Source organism: Nothobranchius furzeri, chromosome 16, assembly GCF_043380555.1.
Source record: "Nothobranchius furzeri strain GRZ-AD chromosome 16, NfurGRZ-RIMD1, whole genome shotgun sequence".
NCBI classification, from domain to species: Eukaryota; Metazoa; Chordata; class Actinopteri; order Cyprinodontiformes; family Nothobranchiidae; genus Nothobranchius; species Nothobranchius furzeri.
The window spans coordinates 55,688,419-55,712,462 of record NC_091756.1 but is presented as its reverse complement, the minus strand read 5'-3'; the positions used below and the strand labels follow the sequence as shown (position 1 = coordinate 55,712,462).

General features: G+C 40.2%; 1 protein-coding gene and 1 long non-coding RNA gene across 2 annotated transcripts; one reads left to right on the top strand and one right to left on the bottom strand.

The window, feature by feature from the left end:
• Window positions 1-421: 421 nt before the first annotated feature.
• Window positions 422-18,055, bottom strand: sass6 (SAS-6 centriolar assembly protein). Its single transcript, XM_054749586.2, has 16 exons — window positions 17,823-18,055; window positions 17,232-17,292; window positions 17,073-17,152; window positions 16,881-16,985; window positions 16,110-16,278; window positions 15,119-15,196; window positions 12,547-12,666; window positions 8,132-8,323; window positions 7,670-7,864; window positions 4,588-4,677; window positions 3,366-3,545; window positions 2,615-2,696; window positions 1,990-2,093; window positions 1,749-1,843; window positions 1,013-1,101; window positions 422-583 (listed from the first exon to the last, which is right to left on the bottom strand). Exons 1-16 carry the CDS (start codon window positions 17,933-17,935, stop codon window positions 531-533), a joined length of 1,806 nt encoding a protein of 601 aa, XP_054605561.1. The 5' UTR covers window positions 17,936-18,055; the 3' UTR covers window positions 422-530.
• A 2,875-nt stretch (window positions 18,056-20,930) lies between these two features.
• On the top strand, window positions 20,931-23,020 carry LOC139063567 (uncharacterized). The gene is made up of 2 exons (XR_011516940.1): window positions 20,931-22,204; window positions 22,693-23,020. It is a non-coding gene; the product is annotated as an uncharacterized lncRNA (long non-coding RNA).
• Window positions 23,021-24,044: the final 1,024 nt, after the last annotated feature.

The window sequence follows — 24,044 nt, the reverse complement described above, 5'->3', positions numbered from 1 at the left end:
TAACTGGCTGTCCACCAAATCCTTAACGGAGAACAATAAACATGTAAGTTTTAAACTGGGCTACTAGGCAACATGACAAATGCCAGGTGGTGTGAAAAGAAAGCATTCCAGACCTTTAACAGCTTCTCTTCTGAGAAGGCTGCTTTATGATGTTGCTGTCTTTATCCATAACTACTCAAAGATGTGTGATGATACTTGAATCTTTAAATGTTAAAACTGAGGAGTTATTCCAAACATTCATTTACTCTACTTTTTTGACTGATTTTGCAGAGATGTCTTTATTAGTTTAGAATTCATAAGGGTGCATATTGTATGAGACCTGAAAAAAGATGCAATTAAAAATCCCTGTGTGTGTATGTGTGTGTGCGCATGTACCCCATCTTACCAGATCCCATCACACAGAAATAATTAAGTCCATCAATTACAGCTACTTAAAATAAAGTTTATTCAATATAAAGTATTTTTTGTACAAGAGTTTTGGACGTGAGCTTTAGTTCCTCCACGGTCGTGGGACGTTGATCCAGCAGTCTTCATGCAGGGAAGTAAGCAGAAGTTATGGAAGGCTTCACGCTCTGATTTCCTTCTGCAAGCATAAAATAAAATAAACAAAAGGAAAACGTTTTAATGGCTTCATTCATCTTTACCTGAGTGGATTTTGACCTGAACACAACAAACAATGATTTTATTCTGATACTCTTTAGGAAAAGGCTGAATGTAATGATGGATGTTATAAAGCTACAGGTTCGTCTTGGTTTCTTGAATGTTGTATTATTGGAAGTTCTGTGCTGCCTCTTGTTTTATATTGAGCTCCGGGTTTTATTTAGCAGTTTTTACACGTCTTCTGAAGCATATCGAATTTTTGTTTGACACACAGCCTGAGGATTTCAGTTTACAACTCAAGCTGCAGCTTCCATCTGAGACGTTTAAAGCGTTTTCACAGCAAACACTTCAAATATACAAAACGGATAAAAAAAGACATCTGTAAATTTAAATGTTTGTGTGTTTTATTTACCTCTGTGAGCGGAGTTAGACGACAGCGTGTAGACCGGGATGCTGTCTTCTCTTCTGAAGTACTTAGAATCCAGGCCAATAGAGTCTTCACTAACAACAACAACAACAACAAACACATTAGCTAAACACCCAGGTGCTAGTGTGGACAAAGACGTGTTCCAGTTTTGAGAAAATTAATGTTTGACCATCAGACTTTTACACCCAGATTAGGAATGTAAAACTTTTGCCTCTACCCCCACTGGGCCTTCGGCGCATCACAAGTGCTCGCCAACGCAGATAGGTGAAGAATAATTAAGAAAGTCCCAGACCAACAGGGGCAAAACCAAACGTGCCGTAGTTAATAATTGAATTGAGCTATAGTTTCTACCTTGTTCCAAAGCTATGAGTACAGTGAAAAGTTATCCTTCAAACCTCTAATATTTAAAGTTAAAGTCCCATTAGTTGACTCACACACACAGGTGTGTGTGCGAAATTTGTTCTCTGCAGTTGACCCATCCCCTGGGGGAGCGTTGAGCTGCAGACACAGCCGCGCTCGGGAACTATTTGGTGGTTTAACCCCCCAATCCAACCCCTTAATGCTGAGAGTCAAGCAGGGAGGCACTGGGTCCCATTTTTCCAAAGTCTTTGGTATGACCCGACCAGGAATCGAACTCCTGATCTCCCAGTCTCAGGGCGGACACTCTACCACTAGGCCACTGAGAAAGGTTAGCGTTGGAGATGAAGAAATGGTGACTCACCAGTGAACTGGCTGTGCTGCTCCTTCAGCAGGAGTAACATCCAGAGCCTTTATGAGGGACACTGGAGGTTTGCTTGGCCAAGGATAAAGCTTCGTCTAGAAAAGAAAAGTGTCATTAGATGGTGGCAGTGCTCAGCATAAAAGTACGACAGCTGAAAAATAACTTGCTTAATGCCGTCACATGGCTACATGAACACCGTCAGGCACTAAAGCTGGAAGTGTAGCCAGTAAACAACTCGTACCCTCAGTTCTGACGAGTAACCAGAAGGTTTCTCCACATGCACAGGAGATGGTGCTTTTCTGGACAGCTGGTTTTCATTTAGCTGCTTATTGAGCCAACTTATAACTGTAAAATAAAGACATGGTTAGTGTTGGGCTCTGTCAAAATAAAGTAGTTACACCGTTTTCTACTGATACCAAAATACTACCATTATGCATTTTACTGTTTACGGTTCTAGAGTTGATTTTTCTAATATGATGGTGTAGCTCCTGTTACCCAGAACACAGGAGGCACCTGGATGTGTTCTGTATCTAAGTGATGAGTAAACTCTCATCCTAAAGTTAGTGAGCCAGTATAAAAAATACTAGTCATCACATTTCCAGCCGTGGAACTGCTCATAAACCTCGTTTGGAGAGAATGTGTACTGAAAACAAGTATTTCTTTATTTAACCTTTATTTTACCAGATGACTCAATAAAGAAGTCATTCTCATTTACAACGATCTGGCTAAGAGGCAGCAGCAACGGACACAGTTCGCTTTACATAAAAAAAAAAGTGGGTAAGATGAAAAAACTACATCAACCAGAGTAAAGAGTGTAATGGGTATGATGATCGGGTGTGTAGAAGCGGTTGCTGAGGGCTCCTCACCATTCTCATTTGTTTTCAACACTTCTTTGCTTTCATTTAATTTCTGTACCGCCGCCTCCAGCTGCTCCGTTAGTTTTGAAACCTGTAAAACCCAACACCCATTAACATCACATACTCACTGGGACTTTAATTTGCATTTACTACTCATGTTATTGTTTAAATTACCAGGCATCATGAAAGTCTGTTTGCTTCGGTGGCTCAGTAAACAAGAAGCAGAACTTTACATGCAGCATGTTAGACATGTGACTAATAACGAATGGCAGCAGCTTCAGGACTGCTCCCTTCCTAAATAAAAAGTGCACAATTAAACAGCAAATACTATTATAACGCCTAATGGGCTTTTGAGAGAAAAACAAATAAAGAGCAGATACTAGGAATCAGCTTGGTTTAAATGCTGAATTACAATCAGACTTTGCTTTGCTCCAGTGCATGAAAACAAAATCCAGTCTAAACAACTCGAACACCCTTGTCTGGGCGTTTCTACCGAGCTCTGCCTGGATAAAGTTAAAGTTAAAGTCCCATTAGTTGTCACACAGACACAGCCGCGCTCGAGAACTATTTGGTGGTTTAACCCCCCAATCCAACCCCTTAATGCTGAGTGTCAAGCAGGGAGGCATTGGGTCCCATTTTTTCAAAGTCTTTGGTATGACCCGACCAGGAGTCGAACCCCTGATCTCCCAGTCTCGGGGCGGACACTCTACCACTAGACCACTGAGGAAGGTTTTATGAGTGGAAAGAAAAGTGCATCTACCTGCTCCTCCTTGGCAACAAGCTGCTGCTGAACCACCTGGAGATCCTTTTCTACACTCTGAAGCTTGCCTTGTGTTTCCTGGAGAATCTTCTCTTGTGACACAGTCACGGTGTTTTTGATTTTGATCTTATCGAGAAGGCCTCGGAGCTCTCCCTGCAGCTTCTTGATTATACCATTAGCCTACATTAGACAGGAGAAAAAACGTCAGTAACACATCTGAATACGCAGTAACACGTGACAGCTTATTTTTATTTTCATCTTGGGGTATGAAAACATCAAAATTCTTTAACCGTTTTCCAAACAAACTCTTGTTTGGACCTTTACTGTCAGAGTATCGGCTGACATTATTGCACGGCTTGTCCTTGTGCATTCTGGGATCTTTATGGTGGTTGTTACTACTGCACACCTACAGGCTTAACGATCCAGAACAAAATCAGATTTCTAATGACACACAAATCCATTACATCATCAAAGTTGTAGGTTTTGAGTCAAAATGGACTCATAAAATAATTTTCTTGGGTAATAAAGGATTCTGTGGCATGAGAAGCATAGAGTAGTATTTGCAATTGAATATTTTTCTTAAATGTGAGGCTGGATAAATCGTTAGGTATGAATGATGACAGCCAACACCACAGCAGTGAAACAGGTGAGGTACACGCTATCTTGTAGCAAAGGATTTTAAAACGCAAGAAGCGTGGGTGCAGAGCGGGAGCAAAACGGAGACAGAGAAATAGGAAATCCAAACCATCTCTTCCATCGATCATAATGGGCAATGTGAGATCACTGGCCAACAAGATGGAGGAACTCCAAGCCCTTTCAAGGACTCAGCCAGAGTTTCTGAACCACTGGAGGAGATAATGCAAAGAAGGATTCTCCAGAGAATCAAGAAAATGATGGACAACCCTGAGCATTCTCTTCACAAGACTGTCCGACAACGGAAGAGTGTCTTCAGTCAGAGGCTTCTTCAGTTTGGCTGCAACACTGACCGCTACTGGAGATCCTTCCTGCCAACAGCCATTGTAATATACAAAAACTCTTTGATGACTTGATTATTATTATTATTCTGAGCTACTACAGCAATCAATTTCCCTCTGGGATTAATAAAGTATTTTTGAATTGAATTGAATTGAATATTGTTTTATCTTAAGGACATGTTGTGTCACTTTCCGTTTGTTTCTTTAACTCCACAAAGCGTCTGAAACACACAGTAAGACTCGCCAACCTTTAACAGCTCCTCTGACAGTGATTTCACAGTTTCTTCAAGTCTTCTTAACTGAAGCTCTTTACTTTCTGCATTTTCCTCCACTGATTCCTAGAAAACAAGAACAGTGAAAATCAATATGAAAAAAAGAAGAGTACTTGTGTTATTCTAGATCTCAGTCCTGTTCCATTCTATTACAATTTAGACATATGATGCAAAAATACTCAAAGGCAAATGGTAGCTGTAAAGGTGAACTATTTCTTTATGTTTAACAACGGCAAAGGTATACAGGCTTTTATTTTGACAGCGTCAAAGCAATCGTAGCCAAGTAGGGAGGCGCAACACAGAAGAAGCAAACGTAAATTTATTAGAAGTAAAGACGGAGCAAAGGATAGGCTAATCAGTTATGCATTATGGTTTATTTTATGATTTATTTATTTATTTTTGTTTATGCCTAGCTCTTACGTTGGTTGGTTGATGATACGGACGGCTCAATAAATCATCATTCACCATCAGTTCCGGCCTTCTCAATATTGACTGAAAGCTACAGCAGCATTTCAGTGTCAAATACACTCGGACTGGGAGCAAATCTAAATAAAACTAAATTTGTTACTTTGTGTGTGTGTGTGTGTGTGTGTGTCTTGGGTTATTATTTACGGAATGAATGTGTAATTTGGCCCTGGCTGACCCCCCATAAGCGAACAGGTGCGTGCCGAGTCCACTAAAACGTGTCTGAAGTAAAACACAAATCCAAGATGAAATATTCACTTTCATCCTCAGTGTCTCCGGTCCAGAAGGGATCGAAAGTATGTTTTTAAAAGTGGCATCCCAGGAACTCTGCCACCCGTTAGCTTTGCTTTTCAATCTTTCTATAAACACCTGCTCGGTCCTCGACTGCCTGGAAATGCAAAGATTTTTCCTCTTTTTAAGAGCGGTGATGCTTGCGAACTTAATAATTACAGACCAATTGCACTAATAAATTCAGATGTTAAAGTCATTGAAAAATAAATTTTTAACCAATTATATAGCTATCTTGACACTAATAAGCTACTTTCTCAATTTCAGTCTGGATTCAGGAAAATTTTTTGACTACAACTGCACTAACCAAATTTGTCAATGACATAGTTGATGGCTTCGATCAAGGCTTAATGTCTGGAGCAGTTTTTCTAGATTTCAAAAAGGCTTTTGATTTAGTAGATCATTATCTACTTTAGGGTACGCTTAATACAACTGGCCTGTCTAGAACTGCATTACTCTGGTTTAACTCATTACTCCATCCCCGCTCACAGTTTGTTTCATTGAAAGGATCGTGGTCGCAGCTACATGGTATCTCCAGGGGTGTCCCTCAAGGCTTCTCTCTTAGGCCTTTGCTATTTTCAATTTTTATTAATGACCTTCCCCTTTGCTGTCCCACTTGTTCTATTCATATGTATGCGGATGACACTGTTTTATATTGTGCTAAGCCCACCACATCTGAAATTGCTGAGTGCTTTCAATGCAAATTCGATACCTTACAAAGTTGGTTAGTCCATAATAAGCTTATTCTAAACAAAACCAAATTATACTCTGTACTTTTTCAGAATCATCTGTCTACCACTGGACCTTTAGGCCCTGTCCACACGTAGCCGGGGATCTGCCAAAACGTAGATATTTTTCTACGTGTTGGCCTGTCATCCACACGAAAACGGAGTTTTTTCACACGAAAACGGATCTTTTTAAAAACTCCGGCCAAAGTGAAGATCTGCGTTTTCTCCGCTTTGGGTGTCTGCGTGTGGACAGACAAAACCGGAGTTTTAAGGTCCGCAACGTCACTTTCCGTGACAAAAAAATGCTGACATCACGTGTGCGACCTGTGTTTACACTAGCCGACAGCATGGATGCCCTCAGAGCTGCGCTCGCTTTATCAATTGTCCAAGCGCTTTTTGCTTGTTTGTTTTTGCAAGCGGAATTACTGCTCCTTGCGGAAGACCACAGACGAAGGACGAGGTTAAGAACGGGGGAAGTACTGCCGCCTACAGGTCTGGCATGTCCTTAACAACGTATTTATCCGGGTACGTGTGTACAGAGTTTGTTTTTTAAAACGAGGTGGTGTGGATGCAAGTTTTTGGAGGGGCGGATATTCGTTTTTAAATAAAACCCGGCTACGTGTGGACTAGGCCTTAAACTTAACCTATCGAGACTCTTCACAAGTAAAAAGTGCTGATAAAGTTAAATATCTTTGTGTCTGGCTTGAGTCTGATTTAACCTTTAGGACACATATTCAGTCAGTCAGTCATTAATAAGGTAAACTATCAATTAAAAATTCTGTACCAATCAATTAACTGCTTTGACTTAAATATAAGAAATCACATTGCTAGGCAACTTTAATTTCCTATTTTAGATTATACTGATGTACTACTGTATCCTATCTCTATCCTTTTGATGTTGTTTTTAATAGTATTTGTCGTTTTGTTTTGCACCATCCTTACACAACTCACCACTGCAGTATGGATGAAAACCTGTCTTGGCTTTCATTAAAAGCCAGGTGAAGATTTTAGTTAATTTTTATTTTAAATGTATATTGTTTGATTTTCCAAAAAGACACCCGGTGCATTCTACTTGTCAGCACATCACAAGATTTAATGAACAGATTTTTTTTGTTGTACCTAAATTTAAAAAAGTGGGAAGATGTGCTTTTAGTGTTAAAACTCCACTAGAATGGAACAATTTACCTGTCGACATACGGTAAATCACGTCTTTTAGACTTTTTCGGAATACGGTTTATTTTCATGTACTACCCATTTGTAACTGCTTCTAAGTGATTTTAGTTGAACGCTTGAAAGTGTGTCAGCTAGGCTGACACACTTAGGTTTTTTGTTGTTTTGTTCTCATAGCATTTTAAAAAATATTTAATTTTGTTTTATCCATTTATTCTATGTTTTGTTTTTTGTTTTTCAGCTGCTTGCTGTCTTTCTTTTCTTTTTACGTGTTGTACAGATGGAGGAACCTCTTGAAAACAAGATGCTAAGTAAATAAATAAATTAATTACTTAAAAACAATCCCTCCAGTTGAGATAAGTAATACTTTAAAATGTCCTGAAGCAGGAAAACCATCTAGCTCCTACCTTCTGGTGCTGAGTGGCCTCCAACACCTCTTTTGTGCGGCACATCAGCATATCTTTGTCTTTGACTTCCTGTTCCAGAACGGCTACTCTCATCTGCAGCTGGTTAACTAAACGCTCTTTTTCATGGACCTCTGTGTCCAAAGTGCTGTTCTCCCTCCTGAGAGTCAGGACCTGCTGCTTTAAATGCTTACATTCCTGAACACACACACACATTACAACAAGAAAAACAACTAATCAATAACAGAAAATACAAAAAAAGTCGTCCATTTAACCATTTATGCATCCATGTTAATGTAAGTAGCTGAGACTGAAAGAATTACACGTGTGAATAAAGATGTTGATTTAAGTTTTATTGGAGGTCTTAGTGAAGACAAGTAAATTAACTAAAATTATTTTGGTGACTTCGATAACTGGACCTGTGCCTCTTACAGGCTCCAGTCCCAGTTACACATAAAAGCTTACCTCCTCTGCACCAACTAGTTTGACCTTCAGATCTCTGATGGTGGACTCGTTCTTGTACTTTCTTTCCGTCAGCTCCCTGCAGGAGCTCTCCAGCTCTGCCTCTCTGCTCTGAAGCTGCTGCATGCTCTTCTTCTGAGCACTCTCCAGCTCCTGACGCAGACGCTCAGTCTCATGGCTAAATCTGTTCTGCAACTGGAATACAAAAAAGACAATGAATGTTTTTTATAATACTTCTAACAATTATTAAATGTGTCTTTAACAAAAGGCCAGGCTGTTTTGGATATCTTTTTACAAAATAATAAATTAACCATCATTTAAATTCCATATTTTGTGTTTATTCATGCAGATTTTAACAATATTAAAAAACATTCAGTTGTGACAAATAAATAAAATTCCCCAAACAGGAGAACTTCGTAAGAAGGTTAACATGTTTTCACAGCACAGAAACAAGACCAGCTGACAGTTTAATTAAAATCTTCCTGTTGCTATATGTTTATATTCTATAACGTAACCATGGAGGTGCAGGGCAGAGCCTGAAGTGCAGTTGCAGAAAAATTGAGCTCTTGTGGAAGAAACCTCGTCTCCACATCCATCTGCTGCATCTAAAGGATCTTCTGACATCCTTTAACTCTGCAGTCAGAGATGTAATGGTTGCATATTTCTCCAACTTCGTGTACCTGACCAAAGGGAATCCCAAAGTGTTGTTTATCACAATGAGCAGCAGGGTTTTTCCTGCGTTCAAATTTGCGTGGCGGCCGCCTCCAGCTATCTTTGTGCTGCCCCAGACTGATTTCACTCTGCCGCCAGTATTATGGATTTTATTTTAACTGCAGTTGCAGCGTTGCGCCACTAGGGGTGCGCTGTATCAGCAGCGGTGCACCAAAAAGCGCTAAAACTGCTGCAGAAAAAGGTCAAAAATTGCTTTTCTCGCTAGCTGGTACATATCTATGGTTGGTGCCATTGTAGGCTGACCATACGTCCTCTTTCCCCCGGACATGTCCACTTTTCACTCTCTGTCCGGGGCGTCTGGGGGGGTCCCTACCTGGATCAAAATGTCCGGTTTTTCATCCAGAAGCAGGGATCGAATTATGGGGGGCTAGATATCTTTCAGGGAAAGATCCAGTTTATATCTATATTACAATATTTATGAACCGTCAGCGCAGCAGGGATTCTCTTGAGCGGAGAGGACGCAGAGCTCTGATCGTTGGTGTGCCCGCTGCATCCGGTGCACGATACATTTTCAAGGTGGCGCAACAAAACATTATTATTAACACATGATCGTTCATATCTGTTTATATCCTCTGGTATTCGGTCTTTTAATCGTTGCTGACGCGCTCCGCTATTCGTGTGCTACGGTGATGTCACCTCACTGACGCAGCATTGAAACGTGCACTCCGCTTTGCGGTCAGGAGATCCCTTTGATCTGCTCAAAAGTAACTGATGAGGTGAAAAAGTAAGAATCCAGGCAGCAGATTTTCTGGAGAGTTTAGAGGAGACGCAGGCAGAAGAGAGACAGACAGGAAAGGAAATTAGTTAAATAAAAACAAAGCTTGAAAGTCAAATGTAGGTAGATTTATCTCCACTACATGTTTTTACCTGTATAAAACTGCAAGATATACACATGTAATATTTATACATCTGATACAATTCAGATCACCCTCAAAACTCAGTCACACACCCAGGGCCGTGTCAAGGCATTTTGGGGGCCAAGGCAAAACGGAACCCCCTCAACCCTAACCCGTACATAATAGACGTGCCACCATTACATTGTTAGCAGCAGAAATTAAATGTTATTACCATTTCCAACACAAATGCATGTTAATGAAAGGCATCATATTTTACTGGATATATTTATGTGTTTTTTGGCTAAGATGAGTGTTATTAAAGGGACTTTACGGAGTTTTGAATTTTCATGCTCATGATTGCCCCCTCAGGCCAAAAGCGTAACAGCAGCTTCAATAGTAGGCTCGTGCACGAGGCGCGCATGCTGTACGTGCACACTCAACGAAAATAACAGCTGAGACAGTCCCTTGTGTGTGTGTGTCCCGGAAGACAGAGGACAGGAGAACGCGCAGCTAATTAATTAAATAATTTGGTTCTGTACCTTTCTCTTCAGCACAGCCGACAAAGGTTTAAGATGGGTCAGTCCTTCTTGATGCTCAGATCATTCCCTAGATACCACCAAGAGCTATGTGCAGGATATCAGCAGGTTTAAGGGAGCTAAATTTAAGACTTTTGAAGACCTTTTTAAAGGCCACTTAGACCAAATTTAAGCTATTTTTATAATCAAATTGAAGCTTTATTTTCCAGCTATTGCCTGGAACCACGTCATGAACGTGGGATTAGCCATCCAGTTACCATTAAACTTGCACTTCCCCATGGCGCAAGCTCCCACTAGTTTAACCAGCTAATGTGCTCATCTAAAAATAGCCCCCTTTTACCACCAACTGAACGTGTACGATTCCGCTCACGCCAATATCATACACAAAAAATGCTGAAGGCTAACTAGAAATTCATGAAAATTTTATAGAAATAAAAGAATCTTGTTTATTCGGTCTTTGAAAATTTAAGACCTTTGGAAACTGTATTTAAAGAGCAAGTCACCCCCCCAAAAACTTTTTCTTGCTGATAAACGAAATAAACGAGTGTCTAATCGTGCTGCAGACACGTGTAGTGAATAATTTGGCACTTCAGTGCATCTTAGTTAAAATTTAAATATTCTGCCTAAAACTGGCAGTGTTGTGCAGTTGTTAGGTAAAAACTCTGCACTGTATTTTAATTGAAATCTGCCACCGCTATTGGCTAAGAGGTATGCTATGATGTAAACTGGTACATAAGGATGTCACAATGCAGTCGTGAGCCTGTGTGTGTGTATTTGTTAGCAGCTCCGCCCTCTCGGTCTGCCAGGCAACAGCATTTGTTGCATTTTTCAAACATGAATTGGGAGTGGAGTTAGACTCTGGTAGGGGTTGACTTGCGCTTTAAGGATTATTTGTAATTTTTAAGGCCTTAAATTTGGAAAAGCTAATTTAAGACTTTTTAAGGACCCGCAGGATACCCTGTATGTGCCTGAAGCCACGCACAGAGCTCAACCTTTGCCACCCTCTTCTCAGGCAGTAGGGATGGAGGAGCATGAGCAGGATTCTGCTTTATTCAGATTGTTCTTGATTCACTGGAGTAATAAATTGTTTGAAAACTGGTTTTGTTGAAATACGCAGAACAAATCAAAGAATTTATTTGAATGTTTAGCATACCTGCAAACTCAGAAGTTATGAAAAAGGTGACGCTCAAGTGGCCTATAGAGGTTTCAGCATGAGGAAATAGAGGTGTAGCGTGAGAGTGTGTGTCTCACATTCAGTGCGTGAGACTTGGCCACCCTGCATAATCTTTGCAGAAACATGTGACCAAATTGTTGGCCTATAGCAGCTCTAACCAAATTTGGTCTGAATTTAAAGACTGAATCTCTACTCGGTGGTTACGGATCTGTTCTGAAGGTTGGGTGTTCAATCAGAAATGATCTGCACTTGAACAGCGCTTTTCTGAGTCAAAAGTGATTCCAAAGTGATTTAGACTAGTGAGTCTTTCATACACCCAACTACGCACACACACACACACACACACTGAGTGCGTTTACATGCAGCCAGTAACCCTTTTAAAACCCGAATATTCACAATAACCCGGTTCCGCAGGTCCATGTAAACACCGCCAAAAACCCGGATATGCTCATAACCGGGTTTTTAAAAACCCGGTTACTACACCTGGGGTAACCCTTTTCTAACCCGAATGTTTGGTCGTGTAAACGCATATCGGGATATCCCCATCAAAGCGTGTGTTCTGTGCATGCTCTGTTCGCAAGGAATCTTGGTCTTTTGAGTAGCGAGACGTCTTGTATGCGCCAGAACACCGGAAGTAAACAACAAGTTGGGGGGCAAAATGGCGAGTCGCGGCACAGCACCACACTTTTGGAGTGACGAGGAAACTAAAGCGCAAACAAACGCGGTCGCCATCTCTTCTGAACTGGGAAACATGTTGTTGTTTTCACGGATACCGGAACGAGAAGAACCAGAAATGACGCATATTGCGTCTGGACGTAGTCCATACGTCCTGACGCTACCCCAACGTCCGCATTTAAATCGGGTTATGCAAGTTAGAGGTAACTCTTTCTATTTATGCTTGTAAACGGGTTATTCTGATCAACTCAGAAACCCGAATACCGACCTTAACCCGATCATAACCCGGATATTGGCTGCATGTAATCGTAGTTGGTGTTTTTGACGCCCATGTTGTCAACAGTTGTAAAGTTTGGTGTTTTATGTTCGACAAGGGAACAAGGGTCAGAGGTCACCACTGGGTCATGCCAGACTTTTAAAATTTATTTTAATAAACAAAACTAGTCTGCATAAACAAAGTCTTACCTCAACCATCTTCTCCCTCTCGAGCTGTAACTCTTGTGAATGACGACTGGACAGAGAACTGGTCTGGCTTGTCCACTCCGATCGCAGCTTTTCTAACTCTTTGGTCTTCTCAGACAGAGTCTGTGCAGGACAATGTAATCATTGTTCATTTGACACAAAACTGCAACAGGATGTAAGGATTTAAGTAAAGCATAAACCAAGACAAGAGGACACAGAAGAGAAAACATCAGTCCGAACACAGGTCTGTGACTTGTTTCTATGTCTGAGGAGCATCAAGTAAATTATCTAAACTTTATATTTGATAATTGTTTTTCTGACATTCAAATGGATCCATCGTGTGATCAGATCTGAATACATGTACCACAGAATAATGCCAAATTATATTCACTTTTTAAACATTCTATGTTTCAATTGGTTTTACAAAATTAAATCATCATAATTACAATTTTGATAACTTGTTGGAGAATGCTTTTCAATAACAGCGTGAAAAACCTATTTTACTAAATAACATCCAGAATCTCTGAGCTTTACCCAAACTGATCAAATATAGTCAAGATTAGGGCTGGGTGATATAGAATTGTTTATTTATTATTGATAAATATAATAATTTTAGAAAATATTATTATTCTAAGTGCAGCGTTGGCCATTTAATGTCATTACATTATGATGAAACAAGTATTGTTACCAGATTTGGTTTTTAATCGATTCTCATCCAATTTAGCAAACCACCACAAAACACTGCCGTACTGGTGAACTACTGTAATTGTTTTTAACGGGTAATTTCTTTACCTCTCCTGGCTGCAACATCTTGTTTAACCCTCTGGGGTCCAGGGTGTATTTTGCAGTTTTTGACTAATTTAGAGTTTTCCTTTGTGTTTCCAAAATAGAAACCATAACCACTGCCTTATGTGGTATCAGTCTTTTCAGCACAACCTGGACTTTATGAATTTATACTTATTTTTTATATTTGGACATAAAGGGGTTGCATATTAGACCTCAAATCACTCAAAAACATAAAATCCAAATTGGAAAAAAGTTGTTTATTTTACTATGAAACCAACAAACATTTATGACAAATGTTTTTTATAATTTAGAATGGTAATCTAGACTGTACATTTATAAATAATATGAATATAACAAATAACATTCTTTTTTAAAAATTATTAGCCCTCTGGGGTCCAGGGTGTAAATCACAGTTTTTGACTCATTTTGGTTTTTCTTTTCTATTTTCTAATAACAACAATAAATATTGCCTTATAGGGTATCATTTTTTTTTCAGGACAAGCTGGACTATCTGAATTTATACTTATTTTATTAATTTGGCAATAATTAATATGCATTTTGGAATGGGGAGTGGCTCTGTCTCACGCCGAGATCTGACAGCTGCGTGGCGCCGCCCACTCCTCTTGTTGGATCTCTGCCTTCATCCTCTACCTCATCATGACCCAACTCTTCTATGAGGAAGGATGGATCTGCCACATCGTCATCAACATCCTCGCTATTTGCCTCAGACTCTGGCTGCGAGTCTCCGTCTACTTCAACTGTTTCCAGTTCAAAAAACAGCTGTACTATCTGAACTGCCTGGTGGACATTTATCCTTCTCATCATCCTTTATATAAGCCTAATAAAAGCCTACTAAACTGCAGAGACAATATATCTGTCTGGATCGCTCCAAAATATGAAGTTTATCATCAATATCTGTCTAATTATTTGTTGTTACTCTGTTGGCGCCACTCCTTTCCCCGCGAAGCGGCTCCTTTTTGTGCACATCTCGTTACTCGTGCGGCCTTCCTCTCTCTCTCAGCTACATAATGATACTTTTTATCAGTTGAATATGTGAGACGTCCACCAACAGCAAAAGGATCTCATGTTTTTGTGGGTTTTTTATGTTCACAAGCACATTCCCTCTCATGGATTACTAAACTGCTGTTTTGACAAGTTATCAGATTGTCTAAAAATAGGTCGTTTTTTAGTTTAGTATAACTCCGCTTTTACGTTGCCTATTAACACAATTTAAAAACTGGGGTGTAGTTTATAATCTCCTTTTTGAAGCTGAATTGAAACCGAAACTCAGGGAGGCGGAGTCTTGCTGCTACAACGTCTCAAATCAGACCTGTTCAAAAGACGCGGATACGCGTCCATGGACCCCAGAGGGTTAAGTCACATGCTCTGTTTAGGTCTGACAGGGGAGGGCTAGGTGACGGAGCGTGCCTGTATCTGTGTTTTTGATTGCCTGGGAGCAGCTATTGACTCTAGTATCAAGCTACCCAAAAGGCTATAATAAAAATTGAAAGAAAAATTTTTATGGACCCATTTTTTTCGCATGACACCACACGTCTATCGATAGATGCTTATTGTTATTGAACCATCTTTCAGCCCTAATCAAGATATGGTCAATATTTTATTATTTGGCAAGAGCTTCTCAGCGTAACAACATAGGAAATATTTGACAGGACATTTCACTCATCTAATCAGTTCTGAGAAAACCAAATATTCAAAAATGCACGTTAAAACCTCACCCTGTGGTGAGGCTGTTGCATTTGTATGATTAAATTAAGTGTTCGAAGCTGACCTGTTGAGCATAGCTTAGCTGGCGAGAAAGATCATCTTCAGTCTTCTTAAGCTTCAGATCTATGGCCTGCTTCTCCGCCTGAAAGAACGAGCAAAAGTCATATCTGTCATTTCTTACCGGCACATTTAGGTCATATTTATTAGCTGCAAACAAGTGCAAGCAGAGAGAGATTATGTAGTGAGGAATCACCATTTTAGCATCATTTGGATTTGGTGTCTTGTTTGAAAAAAAAAAAAAAAAAAAAAGTTGTAGCACTGCTATGACACCCAGTCCAAAGGTTATGAGACACAACATAACAGTCGTCGCCGCAGTCTTCTTCCGCTTATACGGGTCCGGGTCGCGGGGGCAGCATCCCAACTAGGGAGCTCCAGACCGTCCTCTCCCCGGCCACCTCCACCAGCTCCTCCGACAGGACCCCAAGGCATTCCTGGACCAGATTGGAGATGTAACCTCTCCAACGTGTCCTGGGTCGACCCGGGGGCCTCCTGCCGGCAGGACATGCTCGAAACACCTCCCCGGGGAGGCGTCCAAGAGGCATCCTGACCAGATGCCCAAACCACCTCAACTGACTCCTTTCGATCCGGAGGAGCAGCGGTTCTACTCCGAGTCCCTCCCGAATGTTCAAGCTCCTCACCCTATCTCTAAGGCCGAGCCCGGCCACCCTACGGAGGAAACTCATTTCGGCCGCTTGTATCCGCGATCTCGTTCTTTCGGTCATTACCCAAAGCTCATGACCATAGGTGAGGATTGGGACGCAGATCGACCGGTAAATCGAGACCCTGGCTTTCTGGCTCAGCTCCCTCTTCACCACGACAGATCGGCTCAGCGTCTGCATCACTGCAGACGCCGAACCAATCCGCCTGTCAATCTCCCGATCCCTCCTACCCTCACTCGTGAACAAGACCTCGAGATACTTAAACTCCTCCTCTTGAGGTAGGACCTCTCTCCCGACCCGGAGTTGGCAAGCCAACATAACAGTAAATAAGCAAACCTTCAAGGAAGAGAGACATGCTGCCAGGTAGTCTTTAAGCTCTCTGTCTGAGCCTTGAACAAGCCGTAGACACAGGTGATTTAGGTGCTTGAATGCATTCGTCTCCACAACACTGAAGCTGGCAAAGCCCTCGAGCACTGACGACTGGCACGTCAGGTGAAGGAGAAACCTGTGAATGAACACAATAAGATATGTGGCTATTGCGTGTGGTGTTGAATGAAATACTTAAGATTTGAATAGATAAACTGAAACATTTGTTGGCTGGCAGACAAAGTTACCGTATGACATTAGCAGAGACGATTGTGCTGGCTCTACAAGCTTAAAAATAAAACACGAAACATGTTCTTTAGAGCCGAGCCATCTCCTATCATCCGTGATTAACCCAATAGAATTGATGTGAAAAAAAATATCCCAACATAAATTTTATTTTAAAAAATGTATTTTCCTTTTTGGTTTTCCTTAGCTGCTAACAGACTTAATGTGAACTATTCCTGTTTAGTTATTTAAATGAGTAGCAATGATTAAAACAGATAACTGAGACAAATGTTGATATATTTAGTAAATAATAATAATACATTTAATTTAAAGCGCCTTTCAGAACACCCAAGGTCACTTGACAGAAAATACTTTCAAAAAATACATTAAAACAGCAATAAAGCAACAATAAAACGCAAAGAAGATAAAATAAAGAGAGAAACAGTTCAATAAAATCAGGTCATAGGCAGATTTAAACATGTGTGTTTTGAGTCCACTGTAATGACTTAGGCTTACCTTGGTGAGTCTGACTCTTGCTCCGAGTTGCACAAGTTAAGAAGGTCAATAAACTTCTGAGGGAATGATGCAAAGTCTATCAGCAGGCCTTGTTGTACTTTCAAACTACTCAAACACACAAAAAGGTTACAGTGATGTTAGCTTGTTTTGAATTTTGGCCACTGTATTTTACACATTTCTCCCACTGCACACCTTTGGAAGTCTTCTTCTGATATAGAAAGGTTGAAAAGGAAATATGGATCTATATCATCAATTAACCTGACAAGAAGATCCTAAAATAAACAGAAAATAAGTTTAGTTGTAAACACGCTTTTCACCCAGTTTGAATCTTCATAGAAAACCCATACTGACCCTTCGGTGTGCTGTACTTGTAGTCAGCTGGAGCTCAATGGTGACACGAAGATTTGCCTTTCTGAAAACATTAAACATGACGGCAGGTTAACCCAGGCTTTTAATCTACTGCTTAGGAGGTCTGAAGGCTCATGCTCCGTGCAAACATCTGAAAACATTGGCATTCTCAAGAAAAAGCATCTGTGTTCAAACAGAATTTAAGAACACCAAGTCTCTGATAATGTTCACAAGAATAGATACAGTCAGATATAGACGGGCATATTTTGTCACAAAATGGACATTCAGACAGCAGGAAATAAAATAGCTTATATATATTACAGCAGGAAGTTTATTTAAAAACAGAAAATAGAGAAATTAAGATTTTAACACACTACATAAAAAGTGACACCCGAACGCAAGAGGCAGCATCAACAACAAGGTAAAAGCAAATACTGTGACTATAATTATTTCCTATTAAACTCGATTGTGCCTTTATGTAAAAAGAAAATAATCAACCGACTCCTTTCTGTCCTGACTCAAGTGTAAACAGTTTTATTAAACCTGCTGTGAATAACAAATAACTGCCTGTCGCTAGGCTGTAGCTAGGCGTACCTTTCCTCGCAGTCCTTACACCTGACAATAACTTGTAGCACTTTATTGAACAGTTGCTCCTTCATGGCGGCGGTGCTGAGACACTCTGTTGAGACGTCAGAGCCAACGGGCATCAACAAGAAACAAACGTTTCTGCTAATCGGTTTAATTTCGTTGTAATCCCACTGTTTGCTTCACCACCGTCTTTGTATTTTACCGCTTTTCAGCCGCCAACCAATTGACCCGGAAATGAAATGTGATAGTTCGTTGATTATCAAGTTGATGTGAGCCACCTACTGGTGTGGAGTGGAACGGACAGACTTAACTGTGCCTCACGTGTATGTAAAGGAGCACAGCAGCACACACAGGAATCCATAATTTTTATTGATTAAAAAGATGTACTAAAAAACTATTTATATGACATATTTGTACTGAATTTGTGTCTGATCACTTGTTTGCTTAAAAAAAGCAATGCCATAAAAGGCATGAAAATGAACTTATAATTCAAATTTTTTTAATTTATGCAATAGGTTACATTTTCATTTTGAAGAACACAGAAAAACTAAACAAATTCCAAAACTATTACGTCTGTATTTACAAATGCTCAGTAACAGCACAAATTAAATAGAAAAAAATAAGTAATAAACAAGCACTAACAAATTCCATCAATCAATGCTGATCACAGCCTGCCAGGTGGTCTATTGGCTGACCTTATAGAATGTTCAAAGTTTTGATCTCTCTTCTTATCCATGTTGTTTGTGATTTTTATCCGTCAGGATTGTTTGTCACAATAACTTCCAGTCACTCACCCCATTCCTCAGAAAACCTGCCGGTCTATGAAGTTATGCAGTGGATTGGTTACCCTCTGGTAGCTGATGTTGTACGTTGTAGTCCATATACAAACTAGGCTGGTATAAAGTTGTGTCGTGATCTCAACTCAGTTGCTCTAGGGTTTCCTTCAGCTTGGATACTCTCGGCTACCCTTCCAACCTATGGTTGTGTTCTTTTGTTCTTCTTGTGGCTTTGTCCTGGCCTTGCATGTGTAGCATCATGATTTATGTAGAGTTTTAACTACACACTAGAATCAGCACTGTTGCTGTTCAGTTGGAGATTCTGAGAATGACCAATCAGATTAACCTATGAGGCTTATATCCCGTATAAATATCCCGGATACTTATATATCGATCTAAGTTCATACAACAACCTGTTTGGTCTAATTTTAATCCAAAGAGGACCTTGCGTGATGCTACACATCAGTCTGAACACTCTAGCATACATGAGTGTGTTCTTGAGTCATATGCTTTCTTATAGTTATTCCAGGCAGTGCACAATTGGTGTATCTGGTTTTACAGTCTCAGCAGGGATTCTGTCAACCAGCAGTTGGTGCTCGGCTCCTCTGGTGTTCCTACTAAATCCCTTCTGTGCCCTGCTCATGTATTTGTATACCTGCCTACTCATCTTTGCAACCATAATCTCCGACACGAGTCTATATGCTGAACAGAGGCATATGCCAGTTTGGTTATAGAGTTGCCCCTTTCCCTAGGTCAGGGGTGCTAAATCTTGGTCCTCCAGCATGCAACGTTAAAACCTACCTACCTGATTACTCCACATACGTATTTCATGAGCATTTTTAACTCAGAAGTACCCGTGAAGGACTTAGTTGTTCGTCCTTTTATCACAACTCATTTTGAGCCTGAGAGGGTTAAATGTTCCCCTGCTTCAGCACACCTGATTTCTTTGAGCAGGTGATTGACAGCTTTCTGCAGAGCTTGATGAACTGCTGAACAAATGATTCAACCACTGAATAAAGTGTGTTAGAGCAGAGAAACAACTAAACATGCTGGATACCAGCCCCCCTGCACCAGAATTTAGCACCCCCTGATCTTGCCCTTTCATGGCCAGGCCTGTTAAGCCTTGGGTCATCCATTCTGTGTGGGTCCCATTCATTAGTAGCTGGTTCAGGAAAGTGTCAAACAATTCTGAAGGTGTTTATTTAACCAGTAGAAGAGAAATAATGTGAAGATCAAAGAAAAATCAGGTAATATGTGTAAAACATCCAAACATGGCAACTTACTTGCCATGTTTTTTCTCTGGCAAAGTACCACTTTTTGCATTTTTATTTATTTCTATTTCAGTGTAACTAACGACATTTATTGCACATAAGAATACTACTTCAATACAAAACCGTTTCCTAATAGATTTATTATTTATTAGTGATAGATTTATCACTTATTCATTGTCAACATGAATGTTAAAATCCCCCCACTACAATGACCTTATCAGTATTTAGCACCAAATCAGATAAAAAAATCAGAGATCTGATCCAAAAACTCAGAGTAAGTGGTTCTGTAGGTTGAGTGCTTTGCAGTCATGTTTCTGGTTTTATTGTATTTCTGGTACTTCCTGTTCTATTTTGTGAATTCATTTCCTGGCTCATTGCAGGCAGCTTCACGACCTGAGGCTCCTCACCAATCAGCCTTATGTCTTCCACCTGTATCCTGGCTTCTCCATTTATGCTTCTTTGCAGATTCCTTTGCCATTTTGTCTTCATCTGTTGAGTAAAGTGAACCTGCTCTCTGCGACACTTTGTGAGAGTGTATTTAGTTAGTTTAGGACTTGTTCATTTGTGCTGTACAGGCCAGGAATCCTTTTCTGTTTATTAAACAGTGTGAGCTCTGCATTTGAGTCCTCTTTCGTGCCTTGATGGCAATGGCCTGGTGGATGATACAAAACTACAAACAAGAGTGGTTTTACAGTTTTGCAATCTGGATTAGGAAAACTAAGAATACGATGTTAAAAAAAACTATTAGCTGGTAAGGGATTGATTAACAGGTCTGAATGAAAAATGGTTGCTACTCCCCCCTCCTCGCCCTGTACTTCGAACAATATGATAAAGTTGAATCATTTAAACTAACATAGTCCTCTTGATGCAGCCAAGATTCTGAGAGAGCAAAGATATCTGATTATAATCAACTCATTAACTAACAAAGTCTTAGAAAAAATGGACCTAATGTTCAATAAACCACATATTTGTTATAGTTTTCTGCTCAGTCAAATTTGTTCTAATTTTTGAGATTTCTATGATTAGCTCTATTAAGCCTGATTTTTAGTCCGTTTGATTTTGGCCGTGGGCAGAAAACTGTCTCAAATGGGGTAGTGGGTGGGTAACAGTACAGAAGCTGCAGATGGTGCTCTGCTTCCTGGTCTGGACCCTGGGTTGTCATGGAGGATTAATAAAATTGGCCATGTTCCTAGAAAGAAGAGCTGCTCCATCCAAAGAGGGATGGATGTAATTTCTTCACATCAGACCAATTATCAATGTAGCCCACATTGCTTGCATGTATGTGCATTACATAAAATGCAAAGCTTCTAAATGTTGCAAACTCTTTCAAAAACAGGTTATAAACACTCAAATGAAACAAACAAGAGTAATGAGTAGTTGAATAGCTTGTTTAATAATGGCATAATTTTTGCATAAGGAAACGTTTACATTTCCAGTAATAAATTCATTAGACTCTTATACAAATGGTAAATATGGGTCTAAATGCATATTATCAAATGCTAATTTCCCCACAGCAGATTAATAAAATTTTGGGTGCATATGTTTATGAAATTTGTCAAAGTATGATACATTCATAAGGAAACATACACCAATATGGGAAACAGATGGCAAATACAGGTGTTTGCTGCAAAAGCATGCATGCAAAAAACAAATAAAAAAATTCAGATTTTTAAAAGAGTTGTAGCCTAAAGCTGTAGCCCTTTCTCAGTAACCTTCCAAGTCAGAGGTCCAGTTTAAAAAAAAAACAGATGCATCGGTTTTCTCCATCTTATTGTTTTTGATTCTTTTTGTTGACACAATGATAGAGTTCTTTAGAGGAACCCTGGAAAAGGTGAAATGCTGGACCAGAACATTGTAGTACACTTATCTGTTAGAAAAGGACAAAAACCAACGTTGTACATATGATGTAGTTCTAATCTGGGAAGAGATAAGACAGTCCGATGCAGAAAAAAAAACTAAACCGAGACAGATAATTCTACTTCACCAGGTTGTCTTTTGTTTTCAGGCACTAGAGGATCTCTCTATGAACCGATTATCTATTGATTATTGATATCAGAGAGAGAGAGAGAGCGAGGGGATTGCTTATGCATCACTGAACCATAATACAGAAGTCTGGTCCATTGCACCAGTCCAAGAAAGCATTAGTCACAGGAAATCACTGCTCGGCCAGAATTGGACATTGGTCTTTACTTCTTTTTGTTAAAACGCTAAAACAGAAAAAATGAGTAGAAGATGTCTGAAGAAACCTGTAGCAGTAAACATGAGTACCAGGCAGGGGGAAGTATGGAAAGCCAAAAGGGCCCTAATTCACACACTTTTGGGCCATTCCCATCTGTACCGGGTCGGCCCGGGCCGGGTAGCCCCAGTCGGCCCCAGCCTGGCCCGGTTGATTCCACACATCCTTGTCTTAAGCCCATGTGGGCTGATTCTACCCACCAATCAGAGGCTTGCTCTAATGGAAGGTGTGAATGGGCTGATTCTACCCACCAATCAGAGGCTTGCTCTAATGGAAGGTGTGAATGGGCTGATTCTACCCACCAATCAGAGGCTTGCTCTAATGGAAGGTGTGAATGGGCTGATTCTACCCACCAATCAGAGGCTTGCTCTAATGGAAGGTGTGAATGGGCTGATTCTACCCACCAATCAGAGGCTTGCTCTAATGGAAGGTGTGAATTTCTTGTCAGCAGTGGGTGTGTTGGCCCTGGTCGGCCTGAAGCAGTACCCCTCGGGAAGAGGGCCGAGAATGAGCCTTGGTTGGCCCGGGAAAATTCCAGGCCACCCAGATATGTAAACAACCTACGCTACCCGGCCCGGGCCGACCCGGTACAGGTGGGAATGGGGCTTTTGAAACGCCACCAGGTTCAATAAGCACACCCATGTATGAACAGCATGTTAGCATTTAGCTGAGCTTGCTGGTTTCACTTTTTAAATTCCTTTCATTGATCAAATGGATGTTACGTAGTCTGTTGGGCACCGGTTCATATTTGATAACAAACTTTTTATTTATTTTATGCGTTAATAGTATCCAGTAAACAAATCCTACCCTGCCTGCGGTTCTAGAGCCTCCTGACTAAAGAGGGCATTTGTTTTTGTCTTTGCTTCAGGGAGTAAGTGAAAACAACAAAAAACAAAACAAAACAAAAAAAAAAAAAAACAAGCAAGCCGTTTATTTTCTGTGCTATACTACTACATCAGCCAAACCTAGATAAGTACACGATGTACTTGTCCTCACAATATGGATATATAAGCACTAAGTGGCTGTTACTTGGGAAGCACTAAATGATGCGTCTCCTCAACTTGAATGCAATCAGCAGTTCTTATTAAACACTCACCATCCTATCAAACCCCAAGCTGTACAGATTTTCCCGTGACTTGAATTATACTGAACAATGTGGAACTTGGCACATATTACAGTTGGTAAAACTGTTTTGCATTGAACTGAGAAAGAATGTTGTTCTGGTCTCAGGAAGTCCTAAGCAACGTTCCTTTTATTTACAGCAGCATACCTTCTACCGCGCTGGTAAATAGTATAAAAGATAGTAAAAAAAAAAACATGAGTAAATGTGTGTTTTGTCTGATGGAGACACTCAAACATCACAGGGGAAAATGGGTGAGTTTGAATGTTTTCAGTCTGAAGTATTAAAGATCAGAATTATTAGCAAATGGAAAACAGAAATGGGAACTCTGATGTTCTAATGTAGATCATGACAGGTGTGTACACACTCAACAATATTCTAACAATTCACCATTCTTCAGGAATTATCTGATTAATTTAATTTCTATCCACGTATTAATCATACAAATGACCCAGGTACACATCACAAACCCCTCTACCACTGAAACATCACAGTTCATCCAAATGATCACATGACACAACTGTACTTAATGTTCTCCTTTTCACAAACATTTGCCCCTTTTTCTCACATTATCCTGCTGTGATCGGACTGTTGGAGCCAAAGGTCTGTATGTGTTCTTTAGCAGGTCACCATCCCAATTGTTAATAAGGGGTAAACACAAAGCGACTCAAATCAAAATACTTCCAAAAAACCAATGCTGGTTGTAGTTGAACCCTAATGTGACCTTATCAGTGTTATTTTAACCCTCTGGAGGCAGGCGTTGCAGATTTGCCCAAAATAAGTTTTGATAAAAGGACGAACAACTAAAGCTGGGCGTACGCCGTG

Excerpts from the sequence above, each read along its gene's own strand:
- sass6 (XM_054749586.2), bottom strand. The coding sequence starts at position 17,935 with ATGCCCGTTGGCTCTGACGTCTCAACAGAGTGTCTCAGCACCGCCGCC. Across the intron at positions 16,279-16,880 it reads CAAGAGTCAGACTCACCAAG|GTTTCTCCTTCACCTGACGT; the intron begins GTAAGCCTAAGT and ends GTTCATTCACAG. Across the intron at positions 12,667-15,118 it reads AGCTAAGCTATGCTCAACAG|ACTCTGTCTGAGAAGACCAA; the intron begins GTCAGCTTCGAA and ends TGTCCTGCACAG.